The sequence below is a fragment of the Bubalus kerabau genome, chromosome 23 (assembly GCF_029407905.1).
Source record: "Bubalus kerabau isolate K-KA32 ecotype Philippines breed swamp buffalo chromosome 23, PCC_UOA_SB_1v2, whole genome shotgun sequence".
NCBI classification, from domain to species: Eukaryota; Metazoa; Chordata; class Mammalia; order Artiodactyla; family Bovidae; genus Bubalus; species Bubalus kerabau.
In genome coordinates this window covers 15,080,588-15,100,753 of record NC_073646.1, presented here as the reverse complement: position 1 = coordinate 15,100,753, position 20,166 = coordinate 15,080,588, and the positions used below count along the sequence as shown (strand labels likewise).

The 20,166-nt window shown below is 45.3% G+C and overlaps 1 protein-coding gene across 3 annotated transcripts in view; it reads right to left on the bottom strand.

The window, feature by feature from the left end:
• NDE1 (nudE neurodevelopment protein 1) overlaps positions 1-20,166 on the bottom strand; it is a 40,354-nt gene that overhangs the window by 11,313 nt on the left and 8,875 nt on the right. For all 3 annotated transcript variants that reach the window (XM_055561804.1, XM_055561805.1, XM_055561803.1), the window contains exons 2-4: positions 15,175-15,301; positions 13,210-13,363; positions 8,776-8,924 (exon numbers count right to left, since the gene is read on the bottom strand). In XM_055561804.1, coding sequence (XP_055417779.1) covers positions 8,776-8,924; positions 13,210-13,363; positions 15,175-15,257 — 386 coding nt within the window. In that variant the 5' untranslated portion in view covers positions 15,258-15,301. The remainder of the gene's footprint in view (positions 1-8,775; positions 8,925-13,209; positions 13,364-15,174; positions 15,302-20,166) is intronic.

Here is a 20,166-nt window from a genome sequence, read left to right as displayed (position 1 = left end):
AGCTAAGCTATTCCAAATCCTAGGAGAGGCAATGGCACCCCACTCCAGTACTCTTGCCTGGAAAATCCCATGGACGGAAGAGCCTGGTAGGCTGCAGTCCATGGGGTCGCACAGAGTTGGACATGACTGAGCAACTTCACTTTCACTTTTCACTTTCATGCATTGGAGAAGGAAATGGCAACCCACTCCAGTGTTCTTGCCTGGAGAATCCCAGGGACGGAGGAGCCTGTTGGGCTGCCATCTATGGGGTCGCGCAGTCAGACATGACTGAAGCGACTTAGCAGCAGCAGCATTCCAAATCCTAAGAGATGATGCTGTTGAAATGCTGCACTCAATAGGTCAGCAAATTTGGAAAACTCAGCAGTGGTCCCAGTACTGGAAAAGGTTAGTTTTCATTCCAGTCTCAGAGAAGGGCAATGCCAAAGAACGTTCAAACTACCGCACGACTGCACTCATTTCACATGCTAGCAAGGTAATGCTCAAATTTCTCCAGGGTAGGCTTCAACAGTACATGAACTGAGAACTTCCAGACATACAAGCTGGATTCAGAAAAGGCAGAGAAACCAGAGACCAAATTGCCAACAGCTGTTCGATCACTGAGAAAGCAAGGGAATTCCAGAAAAACATCTACTTCTGCTTCATTGACTATGCTAAAGCCTTTGACTGTGTAGATCACAACTGTGGAAAACTCTTAAAGAGATGGGAATATCAGACCTCCTTACCTAGCTCGTGAGAAACCTGTATGTGGGTCAAGAAGCAGCAGTTAGAACCTTACATGGAACAAAGGACTGGTTCAAACTTGGGAAAGGAGTAACATAAGGCTGTATATTGTCACCCTGTTTATTTAACTTATATGCAGAGTACATCATGCGAAATACTGGGCTGAATGAATCACAAGTTGAAATCAAGACTGCTGGGAGAGATATCAACAACCTCAGATATGCAGATGATACCACTCTAATGGCAGAAAGTGAAGAGGAACTAAAGAGCCTCTTGATGACAGTGAAAAAGCTGGCTTAAAACTCAACAGTCGAAAACTTAAGATCCTGGCATCCGGTCCTGTCACTTCCTGACAAATAGAAGGGGAAAAAGTAGAAGCAGTGACAGACTTTGTTTTCTTGGACTCCAAAATCACTGTGGATGGTGACTGCAGTCATGAAATTAAAAGACGCTTGCTCCCTGAAAGGAAAGCTATGATGAACCCAGACAGTGTATTAAAAAGCAGAGACATCACTTTGCCAACAAAGGTTCATATAATCAAAGCTATGGTTTTTCCAGCGGTCATGTACGGATGTGAGAGTTGGACCATAAAGAAAGCTAAGCGCCGAAGAATTGATGCTTTTGAACTCTGGTGTTGGAGAAGACTCCTGAGAGTCCCTTGGACTGAAAGGAGATTAAACCAGTCAATCCTAAACAAAATCAATCCTGAATATTCACTGGATGGACTCTGGTCATTTGATACGAAGAGCTGACTCATTTGAAAAGAACCTGATGCTGGGAAAGACTGGAGGCAAAAGGAGAAGAGGGCAGCAGAGGCTGAGATGGCTGGACAGCATCATTGATTCAAGGGACATGAATTTGAGCAAACTCCGGGAGACGGTGAAGGACAGGGGAGCCTCGCGTGCTACAGTCCATAGGGTGGCAAAGTGTCAGACACGAATGAGCGACTGAACAACAACAAAATTTCCTGAATCATTCAAGGTTACCCTCTACTCAGTTTGAAAGCGTTATTTAATTTTACAGACATACAGCTGGAGGGACCAAAATAAACAAATAGTGGATGGTGCTGAGAAATTACTGTTCTTGCAGCACATGGTCAAATTTTTCACACATAACTACTAAAAATGTATAATGAAATTGTAAAGTTTTAAAGTTTTTTAAAAAATAAAACTTCAGCATTCCAGAACTTTATTCCTTCTAAAATGATGATTTGGGTCTCTACCTGTTAGGGAATTTAAATAAACAGTTTTGTTTAGGCTCCAAAGATAAAGCAGAACAGACCTCTGACCTTGCTTCTAAGCTGCCTGGACACTGTCTTGACTGGCTGCCCTGAGTGCAAGAAGACCGGGGACAAATCTTGAAATTGTTGAGCCCCTGGAGGGGCCTTGGCCAATCAAGCCCCAGGCTTAGCAACACAACATTCCAAGCTTTACAAGAGAAAACAAATAGCATTAACATGAAACCAGGGCTGCAATTTGCTCACAGATTGATGATGACATCAGTTTGTGTCCTAGGATTAAAAGCGAGAACCCCAAACTGCAATATTTGAAGTCTCACCCAGAGCGGATGCACTGCCTGGGCCCTTTACCCAGCTGGGACTCCAGATGTGCTGTGTCACGAGACTTCCCAGCGCTGTATGAGTCTGGATGTTGGTCAAAACCCAGCACAGTACCCTCTGCTCTGTCTATTTCTCTTTTCTTTTAATGTTAGTATATTGAAAGCAAGCTAGATAACCTCTAATAAATATTGGTATTATTTATTTGTATATAACAAGTGGCTTATTTTGTTAACAAATCTTTGAACTTGAGACAAAAGTGAAAACTTTTGGCAAAACACTACCACATCTGATGGTAACGTTGAACTATTCACCATTTATAACTTTATTGCTACTCTGTCTCAGATATTCCTTTGGAAAAGGTGCAAGGGTTCTTTACATACTCTAATGTACTGTCTATAGATTATAAGATAAAGTCAAGCATGTATCTGCTGATACTTTTTAAGTGGACCTGTCTTTATACTTAGAAATGTCTCTTAATAGTAGGATTCCCTCGTGGCTTAGATGGTAAAGAATCTGCCTGCAATGCAGGAGACCTGCGTTCGACCTCTGGGTCGGGAAGATCCTCTGGAGCAGGAAATGACAACCCACTCCAGGATTCTTGCCTGGAGAATTCCACGGGCAGAGGAGCCTGGAAGGCTACAGTCCATGGGGTCACAAGAGTTGCACACGACTGAGTGACTATCACTCACATGCAGCTAAACGATGAATCCAATGGATCTTCAGGAGAGAAAAAGAGAGAGAAAGGAAGGGAGAAGAATACTAGAGGAAAATAGAACTAATTGTTATATATACCTTGGATTGCAGATACATTGCCTACATAGAAATCCAAGTAACTTTCAACAGTAACGCATGCAACAGACAAAGATGGAAGACAAATGAGAAACTCCCCAATGCTTTAAATTCTCATCATAGACAAATAATAAACATCTTCTGAAACTGATGAGAAAAAACAACTAGCAACCCAATCTGAAAATAGGCAAAGATAAACAGAGTTCACAGAAAAAGAAATAAAACAGTTATTAAACATATGAAAAGGAACTCAAGGGCATTCATAATCCAGAAACGTACCTATTTGTCACCTATTACACTGGCAGAAATCCAAAGCTTAAAAAAATGCTGTTAGTGAAGCTATTTGGAAAACACAGGTGTTGGGGATGTGAACTAGTACCACGACAGAGAACAACCAGGTAAAAGCTATCAAAATCACATGCATAAATCCTCTGACCCAAGAATTCCACTTCTGGAAATTTACTCTACAGATATTCATCTGTGCAAGCAACGAGTATCACTCACTATAGCAACACTTATCACTGCAAAAGAATGGAAATGCACCAAATATCCATCCACAGGGGGATAGACAAATAAATTCTTATGTATCATACAATACCAGCCATACAATAAAATAGTATGTGCTTGGGAAGAAACCAACAACTACAAAGAATGCTCTGTGTCCTGTTACAGAAAGACCTCCAAGATCTGTTATGTGACAAGGCAAGAAGTACAATAGTGGGTACAGAATGCTCTTTTGTGGAGAAAGGAAGGGGGGAGTGGGGGAAATAATACAAATTTCTGTTTTTATTTGCTTGAATTTGAATTTAAGAAGGCTGGCCCTCTGAATGGTATTTCTGAATCACGTGAATGCACTCTCTCTTGGTGACAGGCTGCATGATGGCTCCCAGTTCTTCACCCTCCCTCCATCCTCACCCTTGCTTCAGCCTCACTGTGGGTGGAATGTACTTTCCCAGCCCTTAATGTGGCTTGGCCGTGTGACTTGTTTTCATCAATGAGTGGAAACGGTCGTATGCCAGGGGCTTGCCAGAAATCAGAATATACTATAAAGGCCACAGTAATCAAGTCATTATGGAAAGTGGAAGTGTTAGTCACTGAGTTGCATCTGACTTTTTGCAACCCCACGGACTGTAGCCTGCCAGGCTCCTCTGTCCATGGAATTCTCCAGGCAAGATTACTGGAAAGGGTTGCTATTCCCTTCTCCAGGGAATCTTCCCAACCCAGGGATCGAACCCAGGTTTCCCATATTGCAGGCAGATTCGTTACTGTCTGAGCCACCAGGGAATCTCTAGTCATTATGGTGTTGGCAGTAATTTACAAATTGCACACTGGATCAAAAGAGAAAAGAATCTTGCGTTAGATTCCAGAATATAGTCAGCTCTCCACACCTGTGGGTGGTATATCCTTGGATTCAACCAACTGCAAATCCAAAAAATTAAAAAAAAAAAAAAAAAAAAATCCAGAAAGTTCCAAAATGCAAAACTTGAATTTGCTGCTCACTGGCAACTGTTTATGGAGCTTTTGATTGATTATATTGTGTGTGTGCTTAAATCGCTCAGTCCTGTCCAACTCTTTGCAACCCCATGGACTGTAGCCTGCCAGGCTCCTGTGTCCATGGGATTTTCCAGGGAAGAACACTGGAGTGGGTTGCCATTTCCTTGTTCAAGGAATCTTCCCGATCCAGGGGTGAAACCTGTGTCTCCCATGTTTCCTGCACTGCAGGTAGATTCTTTACTTCTGAATCACCAGTCTTGGGTTATATTAGGTATTATAATTAACCTAGACATAATTTAAAGTATATGGGAGGCTACACATAAGTTATATGCAAATAATATACCATTTTATTTAAGGGATTTGAGTATCCAATTCCCCATGGATACCAAGGGACAACTGAATGAAAGGTTCACATGTGACAGAGATGCGTTCAATTCAGTGGAAAAGAGATGAAGTGTTTAACACAAAGTACTGGCACAAGTGGCTATGTACCTAATGAAAATAAAATAGGACACAAATTTATACTAGATCCAAAAATAAATGCCAGGTGGATTAAAAGCATAATTAAAACAATTAATTAAAAAATCTTTCAAACAAATAAAACCGAATACATACATAATCAAATGACCAATGGACTTCCCTGGTGGTACAATGGATAAGAATCCACCTGCCAATGAAGGGGACACAGGTTTGATTCCTGGTCTGGGAATCTTTCGCATGTTGGGGAGCAACCAAGCCCATGCACCACAACTACTGAGCCTGCGTGCCTAGAGCCCGTGCTCCACAAGAGACGCTGTTGCAATGAGAAGCTTGTGCGCTGTGATGAGGAGTAGCTCCCCTCCGTCCCCCAGCCACTTGCTGCAAATAGAGCAAGCCTGAGCACAGTGAAGACCCAGCGCAGCCAAAAACAAATAAAAACAATCCAGGGGATCTCCATAGTGAAGTCTGGAAATCTAGAAGCAATAAAAGGGGACATAATTGATGACCTAAGAAAGAAAAATATTTGTACGGAAAGTCAAACCACAAAGTCAACAGACAAAAGTGTATTCTACAAAATACGTTTTCAAGACAGGACAAAAGATCAGTAGCAAAAATACATAAAGAACTTTTACAAACTAATTTTTTTTTAAAAAAGGTTCCACTTCTGCTAATAATAAGGTCAGTTCAGTTCAGTCGCTCAGTCATGTCTGAGCATATCAGGCCTCCCTGTCCATCATCAACTCCCGGAGTTCACTCAAACTCACGTCCATCGAGTCGGTGATGCCATCCAGCCATCTCATCCTCTGTCATCCCATTCTCCTCCTGTCCGCAATCCCTCCCAGCATCAGGGTCTTTTCCAATGAGTCAACTCTTCGCATGATAAGGTAGCTTGTATCAAACCAAATATCCTAGAGACTACAACTACAAATGGAGAAGGCAATGGCACCCCACTCCAGTACTCCTGCCTGGAAAATCCCATGGACGGAGGAGCCTGGTGGGCTGCAGTCCATGGGGTCGCTAAGAGTTGGATATGACTGAGCGACCTCACTTTCACTTTTCACTTTCATGCATTGGTGAAAGAAATGGCAACCCACTCCAGTGTTCTTGCCTGGAGAATCCCAGGGACGGGGGTCGCACAGAGTCGGACACGACTGAAGTGACTTAGCAGTAGCACAACTACAAACTGGGTAAAAGAAGAAAAACAATGACCTGACAGCCCTGGCAAAAGCTGGAAGGAAGCCAACACACGGAAGGAACAGCAGTGACCGAATCCTGAATCTTTACAAGCTTTGTGTCTATGGCTTGGGTGATAAAAATCTACCACCTTGGGGGAGTCCCCAGTTCTGCATTCCCCCATCTCTGACTGACCCAAACCATGCAGACACGAAGCAGCCTAATTAAAAGAATCAAATTTCAGCTACTTCCCAACAAGGGGAGACAGCGTTTGGAGTGTGAGTTCAGCATACTTAATAAACAAACAAACAAAAACATACCAGAATCCATAGCTTCTGTAACACATCATTCATAATGTCCAGAATGTAATCCAAAATGACGAGACAAACGAAGAGCAAGAAAATGTGACCCAAAACTCAAGAGAAAAGGTGATTATAGGAAATCAACCCTGAGGTAACCCAGATGTTATATTTAGCAGAAAAGGGTCTTAAAGAAGCTATTGTAACTATGCTCAGTAATAGAGGAATAGGAAATTTTAGATCTGAAGATAACGTACCTAAAATAAAACAGTTCTGGAACTGACTTCCCACCAGAACTGGAGGAGGGAAGAAGGAGTAGTGGACCTGAAACTAGATCAATAGAAATGATCAAATTTGAGGAACCAAGAAAAATAAAATTAGGAAAAGATATGAACAGAGTGTCAGAGACCTGCGTGACAATATCAAAAGGATCAACATGTGTGTAGCTGGTGTTCCAGAAGGACAGGAGAGAAAGAAAGGGGCAGCAAAAACACTTGAGGAAATAATGACCAAAGTTAAACTTGGCAAAAGATAAATTTACAGACCAAAGAAGCCCAGCAACCCCCTATCAGGATAAACACATACAAAATCTAGGAACATCACAATCAAACTGCTAAAAACTGAAAATAAAGTGAAACTCTTGAGAGCAGCCAGAGAAAAACACTAGATTATATACAGGGGAGTGACTATTTGGGTTACCACTAGCTTCTAACCCCCAGTAAGGAGTTCAGAAGACACCAGAAGACACATCTTTAATGTGCTGAAAGAAAAGAAAAGAAAAACAAAACCCTGTCAACCTGAATTCCATACCCAGTGGAAATTTCCTTTAAGAATGAAGGCAAAAGAAAGACATTTTCAGAAAAACTAAAGAGAGAATTCACCATCAGCAGACCTGCACCAAAAGAAACCCTAAAGGAAGTTCTTCAAGCTGAAGGCAAATGATAACTAGAGGGAAACTTCAGGAAGGAATGAACCAGAGACCAGAAACATGTGGGTAAATATAAAAGGCTATCTTTTTAATCTTTACTTTCATGCATTAAAGCTACAGCATAAAGTTTGAGGACAGTAAGTGAAACTCTAAGGTTTCGAGACTGTTACATTTGGTACACGGTTAACTAAGTAGACTGAAAAGTTGCACATTCAGTTCAGTTTGGACTGAAAAATTGTCTAAACTGATGGAATTGTACACTCCTTATGATCAGTGCATATTGCTGTAATTTACATCTAAATTTTTTTAAGTGCTTTCTTAAAAAAAAAAAAAAGCACCTGGCTCACAGCAGTTATTCAATTACTATTATTTATTATTGTTAGTAGCCTGCTAAACTATAGAACATTGGTTTAAGAAATATTGTCTTCTTATCACTGAAAGCAACGCAGATGTCCATCAACAGATGAATGGATAAAGATGTGGTACATATGTACAATGGAATATTACTCAGCCATAAAAAAGAATGAATTTGAGTCAGTTCTAATGAGGTGGATGAACCTAGAGCCTCTTACACAGAGTGAAGTAAGTCAGAAAGAGAAAAACAAATATTGCATATTAATGCATACATATGGAATCTAGAAAAATGGTATTGATGAACCTCTTTGCAGGGAAGGAATGGAGACGCAGATGTAGAGAATGGACTTGTGCACAAAGTGGGGGAGGGAGAGAGTTAGATGAAAGGAGAAAGTGGCATCAACACATATACGCTATCAGGTGTAAGACAGATAGCTGTTGAGAAGTCGCTATATAACTCAGGGAGCCCAGCCTGGAGCTCTGTGATGACCTAGATGGGTGGGATGGGGCGAGGGGAGAGAGGGGAGATAGATATATATATATATATATAATTATGGCTAATTAGAGTGATTGTGTGGCAGAAACCAGCACAATAATTGTAAAGGTTAAAAAACAAAGAAAGAAATACCATCTTATCTCAGGGCCAACTAAGCACATGCTTGTCCTTCCGCCCAGAATGTTCTCACCCTGCACTCTTCCCCTGGATAATGCTGAGGCATCCCTCGGTCTGGGCCTAAATGGCATTTCCTTTGAGAAGCCTGGCCCAGCATCCTCCCAGCAATGGACAAATGAATATCTCAGATCATATGCCCCCACAGCACCCTGGACATGCAGCACTTTCTGCTTGTTGTCCATTTCCCATGAGGCTGTAGAGCCCAAGGGCCCTGGCTCTGCTCTCTGCTGAATCCCCTACCCTCAACACAGTGCCTGGTACCCAGAGACAAAAGGATCCCAGACCTCCTTTCTCCTTCCCCACATACCGTTTGGCTCTTTCCAGGTCATCGTTGGCTTGCTCCAGCTCTCTGATGTACTTCTGCAGTTTATCTTTTATGGCTTTTGTCTGGGCAAGGTCATCCTCTAAGGCTGAGATCTGCCGGTAGCCTTCAGAATGCTGTGTTTTAAACTTCTCCTGAAGGACAGAATCGCCACTGAGTGAATGACTTGACTCCCAACAAGGATGTTTATTTCCATTCCCCGTCATCTCCTTAGGACGCTGAAGGTCAATCCTGGGATGTACTTTCTCCCATTGCAGTGCACGTGTGTGGTTCCTAGCCACTAAGCATCTGTTCCTCCCCTCTGCACAGCCCGCCGGCACCCCAGTTTCTTGAGGACCTCTTGCAGCCTCCACCATGGCCAGGGGACAAGCCTAAGCTCAGTCATGAGAACCTTCTGTCCACAGACATGGGCTCTTGAGCAAGTGAAGGATGATGGGGGGAGCCAGGGGCCATCAAGCTGTCCAGTTCCAAGTGCTTCCTAAGCATCTGTCTGTACCTGGCCCCCTCCATACAATGGTCCTCGGCACCTCTGGTGTCCAGAAGCCCCCAACCATCTTAAGCAGTCATTCTGTGCAAGGTGTCCACAGCCATAGAAAGCGTCATCAACCTCTCTGAGCCTGAGCCGCAAGGGCCATACTGACGCACTTCACGTGACATCCCTGGGTTACAGGGACAAGGGCAGGAATCACAGTGACTTTGGTGCTCGTGCCTCACAGTCAGAGCGGGATATCGCTGACTCAGTTCAACAACTGTTCTGACTTTGTGACCCAGGATGCCCTCCCTGTGGCGTGGGGTATTTAGAAGGAACTTGGGCACCTCTGGGGGAGGGAGAGAGAGAAGGGGAGGCAGGGGAAGGAAGGAGGAAGGGAAGAGAAGAAGGAAAAAACCATAACTGTTGTTTTCACCAAAAGAAGCTTAGCATGACCTGGCCGGTGCTTCCCGAAGCAAGGAACAGCCCAGATGAGGTCTCAAGAATCTGTTGCCCCCCAATGACAGCAGCTAATGTATATTGTGGGCTTCCCCCATGGCTCAGTGGTAAAGAATCCACATTAAGCAGGAGATAGGGGTTCGATCCCTGGTTCAGGAAGATCCCCTGGAGCAGGAAATGGCAACCCACTCCTGTATTATTGCCTGGAGAATTTCATGGACAGAGGAGCCTGGTGGGCTACAGCCCATGGAGTCTCAGTAACTAAACGACAGCAGCATTTACCGCAGTCTACTCTGCGTGAGCCTCTGGGCTCAGGACACCCCTCCTGCTGCCTGACTGAACGCCATTTCGGAGGTGTGAGAACGGAGGCTCAGGCCCATCATCAGCCCAGAGTCAACCGGGAGCAAACGACTGAGCCAAGACCCATCCTGGGCGACCCGGGCTCGCGCTCGCGGAACAACGACGCTCAACGGCCCTGGACCACTTCCGCCTAGGTTCACAGAGGAACTGATCACACGCATGTGCATACACACTCACACACTCCCATTCTCTCCCTGTCTGGCTCCGCTTTCAAATTATTTTCTGTCATCCAACAATCTCACCACCTTTCCCTCATCCACAAACAGGAACGAAGACACTCCCTTCCCACAGGAAGTCTAATGTGAAAGTGAAAAAAAACAAGCCCACTCCTCTTCTTTCCTCAGTCAGCCCAGTACACAAAGCTGTTGCTAGAAACAGTCTGGAGGCTCTGGGGAGGGTGAGGTAATGGTGCCCGGGGCCAGAAAGGCGTGGCCAGAGCCATCCCGAGGAAAGGGCCTCAGGACGGGCGGTCACAGGGCCGGGGCCTCGCATCCTCACGCCACTCAGTCCCCTCAGATACTCCGCTTCCTGGCCATAAGCACAGGAAGTGTCTCAGCTAAGGCAAGCAGGGGCTGAGCGGGCCCAGGCTCGGGCAAATTCCTAGGCGTGGCTCGGATCGCTCCCACCCTTGGCCTGGGTGCACCCCCAAAAAGAAGAAAACAGGAGGGTACAGGATCCCAGGCCATCAACCTAAATTCCTACGTGGGTTCCCAGAGGACGCGGTGAACGGGCTTGTCCACCAGCACAGAGATTCAAATGATGTCCTTTGAACTTGGGGACATGAAAAAGCTGTTGGGCTTTCATCTGGGGCTAATTATAATAAACTGTCAGCTGATGGAGGCATCAATAGACGCTCTGTTGGATCCCTTACAAGCTTTTTTATTCATCTGGTGATGAATAAGCCAGTTGTCAAGGAGTCTGACTCAGTCGAAGACTTTTCTCTTAGGTGACAGAAATATGTGCCGGGGGCCGTTCTTCACTCCGAGGTCGTCCCCTTCCTCACCCTGTGGCTCACAAACCTCACAGAGAGGTCTTCTGCCAGTTCAAGCGCTTGGTCTGGAAGTGCCTAATTACTTAGCACATGCGTATTTATCAGCATCTGTGCAGGTCCTCCTACCCTCTCCAAACCATGGTTCAAACCACCAGTCTTCTGGCCCTGAGCCCCCTTCCGTGTAAAAGCTGTAACGGTTCCCCAGTGCCTAGGGCAGCAGTCAGCCTGTTAACAGAGTGAGTGACGTGGGCCAGGTGTAACCCACAAAAGACACTCAGCCCCTGATGTCAGAGCTGATGGGGGGACAGTAGCTGGGACGGGGTGACCTTGCTCTAACCAACCTGCCTTTTGCAGGTATGGACAAAGGCCAGGCTGGGGTGGCAGGAGCCACCAGAGGACGATCAAAGGAAACCGGAAATCCAAGTTCTTACAAAAAGCCTCACAATTCTGAATGCAGATATTAAATATTTTTTTAAAAGACCACTAAAGAGATAAATGTTACTATCAAAAGAATGAACCATAACCCTCACCTCTAGTTAACAGCCTACTGCAATATTTACAGGGAAGCATACAGAAGTTGGTGATTCACTTTGAAATGCATTGGGAAGACAGACTGATGGACGGACAGATAACAAAGAGCAAGTGTGGCAGAGGTCATTGGCAGAGCCTAGGTGGTGGATATACAGGTGTTCGCTGGGAAAGTCTTTCAACCCGACCGTATGCTTGAAAGCTTTCATGATAAAATGTTGAGTGAAAAATCACCAAAGGCTTAAGCAAACAACATCTATGGGCCAGACTGACCTGTGTGGATGGCCAGTCTGGGCTCTGTGGTCTACACCATTAAAGCTCAGAGTCCACATTCAGCTTCCAAAGTCTGTGGGGTCTTCCCTGTGCTACTCCTCATCCCTCAATTCCCAATCCATCTGCTCGCCCCACTTTCTCCTGTGTGCTAGTAAACCCAGATTCCCAAGGTCCACTTGACATTCATTCTTGCCTGTGTCTGAGCATCTTTTCACTAAATGCTTCTGGCTGTCAGGTTTGTCTTCCCCACGAGGCTTCCAGGGGCAAAGGGCACACCTCTGTCCTGTGCATCACACCTAGCCCTGGGCTCACACTGCGGGACCTTGGCTCTTTCCCCCCGGTGGCTCATCAAAATAAATATGAGCAGCTCTGTTTTTAAAAAAAAAAAAAAAAAGAAATTAAGAAAGAAAAAAAAAAAGACACACAGGTCTGCTGGGGCCCCACCCAGACTTACTGAGAACGAAACTCTCAGGGCGGGGTGGGGCCAGCCCTGTCTGATGTTTACAAAGCTGGCCAGGTGACCCTGCCTGGCAGTGATAGCCCAGAGCCGTCTCTAAGGCCAATGTAACACTTCGTGATCACCTGCTAACCCATACAGAGTGTCCAGTCTTTACCCCTCAGAGCAGTGGTTCTCCAGATACTCGGTAATGTCCGCAGATATCTCTGTGGTCACCACCTGGAGCAGGGGGTGCTACTGGCGTCTAGTGGGTGCAGACCAAGGATGCCGTTGAACACCCCGCAACGTAAAACTCAGCCCTGACAACAAAGAGTCGTGTGGCTTCAAATGTCAACAGAGGCTGATGAGCCTGAGTTCTGTCCAACAGAACTTTCCATAATGATGGAGATGTTCTACAGCCTCTGTGTTCACACTGACGCCCACTAGAGATGTGTGGCTACGGGAGCTACCATTCTGGACAGCATAACCCTGGGCCTTATAACAATCAGCAATTCCAGCCATGATCCATACTCTAGAAAAGTCTACCTTCCACATGTGCTGTGGGATTGCTAAGCCATGGCCATGGGACACGTGTGAGACCTGTCTCTTTAGTTCAGTCACTCAGTCGTGTCTGACTCTTTGCAACCCCATGGACTGCAGCACACCAGGCCTCCCTGTCTATCACCAACTCCCATAGTTCACTCAAACTCAAGTCCATGGGAGTCAGTGATGCCATCCAGCCACCTCATCCTCTGTCTCTTACAGGGTCACTGGGAGCTCAAGTGCCCTACATGCCCGCAGTTCTAGGGGTAAGAGGGGGCCACACCCACAGGCTCCCTTCTCTGGTCACGGGTGCTGGACACCCATCCACACACCTGGGTGTGTCTCCACTCACCCCCTCACCTTGATGGTCTCCAGCTCCATGCGAAGGTGGTTGTTTTCCATCAACAGGTCCCTGTTTTTGCTCTCAGTTTGTTGCAGCTGGGTCTCCAGTTCCGCCTCGTATTCCCGGCTTTCCTCCTGGAATTCCCGGAGCTCCTCTTGGGTGTTCTCTGCCCTGCGGGATTCCCAGATGTCAGCTCATCACTGAGCGCTTACGTGTTGCTGAGTGTTAGACATGGATCTGCTCTTTATTCAACTGCCTTTTGAGGTAGGAACTGTCTTATTATACAGATGATGAGGTCATCTGTCTCAAGGTCCTCCCAGGAGGCGCTAGTGGTAAAGAACCTACCTGCCAATGCAGGAGACCTAAGAACGTAAGGTTCAATCCCTGAGTCAGGAAAATCCGCTGGAGGAGGGCATGACAAGCCACTCCAGTATTCTTACCTGGAGAATCTCATGGACAGAAGAGCCTGGTGGGACACATTCCACAGGGTCACAGAGTCGGACACGACTGAAGCAACTGAGCACACACACGCACGTCTCAAGGTCAAACAAGTCAGAAACAGGGCGTGGAGCTGCCCCCAGGTGTGCCCGACTCCACAGCCCTTTCTTAACCAATGCACTGTCCACTCATTCATTCAACCTGTAGTTTCTGGAACCCAACATATAGTAAATATACTTCAGACTGTATACTCTCTGCAGAGTTATTTACAAGCAGAAACTGGACATAATACAAAGGTTCACTTACCATACCACTATCTAGGGTCCCTGCTCCATATTCCAAACACCCAATTCTGGCTTCTCAATCCTTAAAATTCAAGGCTTTTTTTTCTTTAACAAGCCCTTCCCTGGTGGCTCAGACGGTAAAGCGTCTGCCTGCAAAGCAGGAGACCTTGGTTCGATCCCTGGGTCAGGAAGATTCCCCTGGAGAAGGAAATGGCAACCTACTCCAGTATCCTTGCCTGGAAAATCCCATGGATGAAGGAGCCTGATAGGCTACAGTCCATGGGGTCGCAAAGAGTTGGACAAGATTGAGGGACTTCACTTTCACTTTAAATCAAATTAAGAATAAAGACATCAGAGGAGCCTCAGAGGAGCTGGAATAAGACCTGCCTGAGCAGATTACAAGAATCCATGAGAAACAATGAAAGAAACAATGTTACGCACACACCCACAGCTCCCAGATAGGGACACTGAAACACTGGTTTCAAATTAAAAAACTTGTAACAACCTAGACAGCTAGCTATAGGGAGAAGTTCTCTCCCACACACTGGAGGGCTGACCAGATAAGGCATCTGGGAGTTGATAAAACACTGCCACAATTTGATACTCTCTAAAAATGTGTTAACTTCAAATCATATTCATTCCTAAGCTGTCACACCCTATTAATAGAGTGGTACAGATCATTGGGATATGCCAATACCTAAGATAAAAAAAGTCTGAATGTTAAGTTTTTCATAGCTTACTTATCTTGAATAGTATAACTTTGGAGGAACTAAGGCGTTTGGCAGTGGAAAGAATCAGAACATGAGAAATTCCTTAAAAATGTATTGACCTAAATAATTTTGCCTGTTACAAAATAGCAACAATAAAAAGACAATAAAAAGAAACTGTTTACACTTAAAAAAAACAACAACAAAGAAACAGACAAAAAAACACTCTGCCAGAAAATAAGCTGGGGAGTAGCACAGCCTTTTGCTTAGGACCCTCTAGGCTCTGGAGTTCAAATCCCAGCTCTGCTGCCCCTGCACCCCCCCAACCCCACCCCGGCTGTGTGCCCTTAGACAAGTTACTTGCTGTCACTGAGGTTCAGTCCCCCATTTGTAAAATGGGGTGAGAATGGCTTCCCCACGGGCCACCATGGAGATTTAATTGAGATGATGTATGTTCAGTTCTTCCCAGGGCTTGGCACACAGCAGGCCCACAGGAAGTGTTCACTGCCATCACTGTGGGAAGAAAACGCAAGGTGAACTTGGGAGAACTGACCTCTGCTTGTAGGTCATAGCCAGGTCTTTCCAATAGTTGGCCTCTTCCTCCTCAGAGCTGAAGGTCTTGCCCGAGTCCGCCATTGTGGAAATGGGGGGAAGAGTTCACTCCTCTTGGTGCATAATGTCTAGGAGAGAAAGTTTTAAAGCTATTACCCACATCTGGTTAAACAGCTGATCTTTAAGGGGGAGGGGGAAATTTCTGAACTTTATGTTGGATTAAATGTGGTAAAAAAAAAAAAAATTGCCAAAAAAATTAAAAACTAAACCTAGACAAACTACAGTTCATTATTTACATTACATTCATTACATTATATTACAATATGTTACATTCCAAGGATGGATACATGTACCAGGATTTGCTGATTTTATTGCATTGGAGGGAAGGGGAAAACAGGGCAGCTTAGGGGTTCTAACTTAGACAACCCGGTGCTTCCACCATCTCCATCATCACAGATGGAGAATGTCAGAAGGGAAGTCTGCAGGGTGAGGGGACACTTGATACCAGCTTCGGACACTTTTAGTTGGATTTGCCTGTGATCCATCAAGATGTTAACACTGGATCTGAAACTCGGGGTGAAGTCCGGGCTAACAACACAAATTTAAGAGTCATGAGTTTGGAGCTGGTTCTTCCTTTTTTCTTGTGACTGAACCATCGAAGAATCAACTGAGGATTATTTATGGAACTCTGAGGAGTGCCAGTATCTGAAAGCTGAGCAAAGAAAGAAACGGTGATGGAAGGAGACAGGAGAAACAAGTGAGAGAGATGAGAACCAGAAAAGTGACTATACTGGAGGAGACAGGTTAAGGGGAAAATGGGGAATGAATGTTCCATGGTATCTGAGATGTGAGAGAGAAGCTAGTAAGATGAGCTCTGGAAAATATCCACCCAACACTTGGTGAAATGTTGGTCACTGGTGATGTAAGCAAGAATGGTTTCAACACCAGGAGGAGGGATAGAGGGGGTGGAGGAGTGACTGGGAGGTGAGGAAGAGGAAGTAGACAGTATCTTGGAGAACTGGGTGTGAGAAGAGAGGAGACAAATTAGACAGAGTCCCTTGGGACAGCAAGGAGATCAAATCAGTCAATCCCAAAGGAAATCAACTCAGAATATTCACTGGAATGACTGAAGCTGAAGCTCCAATACTTTGGCCACCTGACTCAATGGAAAATACCCTGATGCTAGGAAAGACTGAAGGCAGGAGGAGAAGGAGGCAGGCAGCAGAGGAAGAGATGGTTGGATGGCATCACTGACTCAATGGACATGAGTTTGGGCAAACTCTGGGAGATAGTGAAGGACAGAGAAGCCTGGTGTGCTACAGTCCATGGGGTCGCCAACAGCTCTTTAGCGACTGAACAACAGCGGGGAGTGGTGATAGGCTCTGAGGATGCTGAGCTATCCAGGACAGAGGTCAGGAACAGATTTCCATTAACAGTTCTGAGTCCTTGGACTCCTTGCTGATAGCGTTTCTCAATGTTAGTAGCTTATTTTCTCAATTTGTTTAAGACTCTGAGTTTGTCAAAAGGTTATTAGGAATTCAAATGAGATTCCTCCAAAGTCCCTTCCTCCCTTCAAGATAGCTCACAGTTCTGTCTTTGGGGACAAAAGAAGGAACACAACCCCCAACTCCGTAAGACATAACTAACAAGCTGAATATCTAGGTAAAAAATACAAATCATTCCACTAAATATGTCAGTTTTGACACAGACACGATCACCAATCAAGTGGGTCCCTGGTAGAAACTGAACAACGATACCTACATCTAAGTAAAGCACTTACTGGCAACTCTACATCTGTTAGGACCTGTATTCACATCTCTCCCTTCAAATTTCTCACCCTTCCCTGATTCAGAAAAAAACATGCCATGTCCCCACCCACTCCCTTCTGGGGAACAGAGTTTCTCTGAAAGCCTGATCAAAGCAGAGAAGCTAGAGGGAGTAGAAAGTTGTTAACTTGATTTTTTCCCCCAGTCTGGCATCCCTTCTTCCATATTTTTGTAATAGCACCCCAATGTTCTCTTGGGGGAACCAACTCTACACTCCTTCCATGGGGCTCAGGTGGACTTGTCATCAGCCTCTATACCTAGGAGGTGGCATGTGACTACTCATGCCGCCAGCATCAGTAACAGGCTCAGAGGTGCGCCTATCCCAAAGCTGAGCCCAGCGACAAGGGTGGGTCTAACCCAAGTTGAACCAATGACAAGGATCAGCCTAACTCAAGTTAAGCCAATGACTGGATCAGAGGTGGGCCTAACCCAAGCTGAGCCAATGACTGGCTCAGGGGTAGACCTAACCCAAGCTGAGACAGTGAGCATCCAGGCCCAAGCCTTTCAAAGAGCTATCAAGAAAGAAACTCTCTGAAGGTGTAACTAACCTTACTATAATGATAATTTCACAATATATATATGTCTCAAACCACCATGTGCTACACCTTAAACTTACACCGTGTGATATGTCAATTATATCTCCGTAAAGCCAGGATCCGTCGGGGGTGGAGTGGAGAAGAAACTCTCTTTCCATCAGGGTTTGTGGCGGTCATCTCTCTATCACAAGGGAGAAGGCTGCCTGAGAATGAAGCCAAAACAAGGAAGCAGGACCAAGAGGTGGACACCTGGGTCCAGTCATCCTTGACTGAAGGTGAGGAGGGGTAATCAACTTCCTTTCTTGGCTGGACCAGTTAGGCCTGGATTTCTGCTACCAGAGAGGCCTAATGAATGTTTGGAGTGAACGATCTTGTTTGCTGAAAGTAGAAAGGATAAGAGCACCTAGAGTGTAGATAATAGTAATTACCACAGTGACAGGCAAGGGCAAACCTAATTCTGGCAATCCCTGCTCAAGCCACAAGCTCTAATGAGCCCAGAGCTCATCTAGTATGAGGTCACCAGACAAATGTCTACAGTGTTAAGAGCCCAGAGCCCACGCAATCGTGACTGAGTGCCGTGTGGCCATTGATGTGGACAGTCTCAACCGCACGGCATCGGGGGAACTCTGCATACAGGAGGGTAAGAAAGTCAGGAACCAGAAATAATGAATGTACACTGACTTTTCCTGCTGCTTGGAAAAAGCTCATGTTCAAGTTCATCATCATGAGTCCCCGCCTACTTCTCTAAACATTTCCTACAGCCCTGCCCCTCACCTGCTTACGCTGCAGTCACACTGCCTTCTTTCTGTTCCTTGAACATACCAAGCGTGCTCCCACCTCAGGGCCTTTGCACTGGCTGTTCTCTCTGCCTGGAATGCTCCTCTTTCAGATCTCTGCCCGCAGAGTCCCTTCTTGCCATTCAGACCTCAGCTGAACCGTCTTCCCTAGAGAGACCTTCTCTGAAGATCCCACCAAATACCTCTTCCAGCCCTTCACTGCCACATTAATCCCTGCTTCATTTTATTTCATCACTTTATGAGTTGTGTTTCTGTTTTATCTGAAAAAGTTGGCTTAAAACTCAACATTCAGAAAATGCAGATCATGGCATCCAGTCCCATCACTTCATGGAAAATAGAAGGGGAAACAATGGAAACAATGACAGACTTTATTTTCTTGGGCTCCAAAATCACTGCAGATGGTGACTGCAGACATGAAATTAAAAGACGCTTCTTGGAAGAAAAGCTATGACAAACCTAGACAACATATTAAAAAGCAGAAACATTACTTTGCCAACAAAGGTCCATCTAGTCAAAGCTATGGTTTTTCCAATAGTCATGTACATATGTGAGAGTTGGACTATAAAGAAGGCTGAGCACCAAGGAATTGATGCTTTTCAACTGTGGTGTTGGAGAGGAGTCCCTTGGACTGCAAGGAGATCAAACCAGTCAATCCTAAAGTAAATCAGTCCTGAATATTCATTGGAAGGACTGATGCTGAAGCTCCAATACTTTGGCCACCTGATGCAAAGAGCTGACTCATTAGGAAAGACCCTGATGCTGGGAAAGATTGAAGATGGGAGAAGAAGGGGACGACAGAGTATGACATGGTCGGATGGCACTACCGACTCAATGGACATAAGTTTGAAAAAGCTCCAGGAGATGGTGAAGGACAGGGAAGCCTGGCATATCACAGTCCATGGGGTTTGCAAAGAGTGGGACACAACTGAGCAACTGAACAGCAACAACTGGAATATCAGTTTTGAACACAGGGATCCTCACCATCATTTTTTTTTTCCCCCATAAATTCCCAATGCCATGAACAGTGTCTGGCATATAACAGGCATTCAATAAATGCTTGTGGAAGGAAAGAACACAGGGGAACATAGAGATTGACCACTCACTGGAAGGGGATGTAAGATTAAGGAAAAGAAGCAAGAGACCCTCTGAAGGGGGGTTTTTATAAATCCCTAGGATACTTAATGTGTATCTGCATGCTCAGTCACTCACTCATGTCTGACTCTTTGCAACCCCATGGACTATGGCCCCGCCAGGCTCCTCTGTGATTCTCCAGTCAAGAATACTGAGTGGTTTCCCAGTTCCTTCTCCAGGAGATCTTCCCGACCCAGCGATTGATTCTGCCTCTTGCGTCTTCTGTATCAGCAGGCAGATTCTTTACCACTATGCCACCTGGGAAGCCACCATACACACCCGATCTTAGCCAAATGGCCGAGAAAGGGACTTAATAGGATGGGTAAAAACCTTTCTCGCTCAGCACCCGAGTGGCATCTCATTGATGGGAAGAGGCTGAAGGACAGGGTGTCATGTTGGAAACTACCCACTTCCCAGGTTTTCATGATAAGGGAAGGACTTATATTCAGAATAGTTATATTCAGAATATTCAGAACAGTTACTGGAGTTTTAATAATCTTCATCCTGCAGCCTTACCAAAGATGAGTTTCAGAAAAGGGTACTGTTATCATGGCCAGCGAGGCTTAGAATTTAAGCCTCAGTAAAGAAATGAAATTGAGCTGTTTTAGGAGGTGCTTCCACTGTGGCTCTAATTACAACCCCTGCATTTTAAAAACACCCCTTAGGGAAGAAGAAGACGATGCTCAAGGCTAAGAGGAAAGAA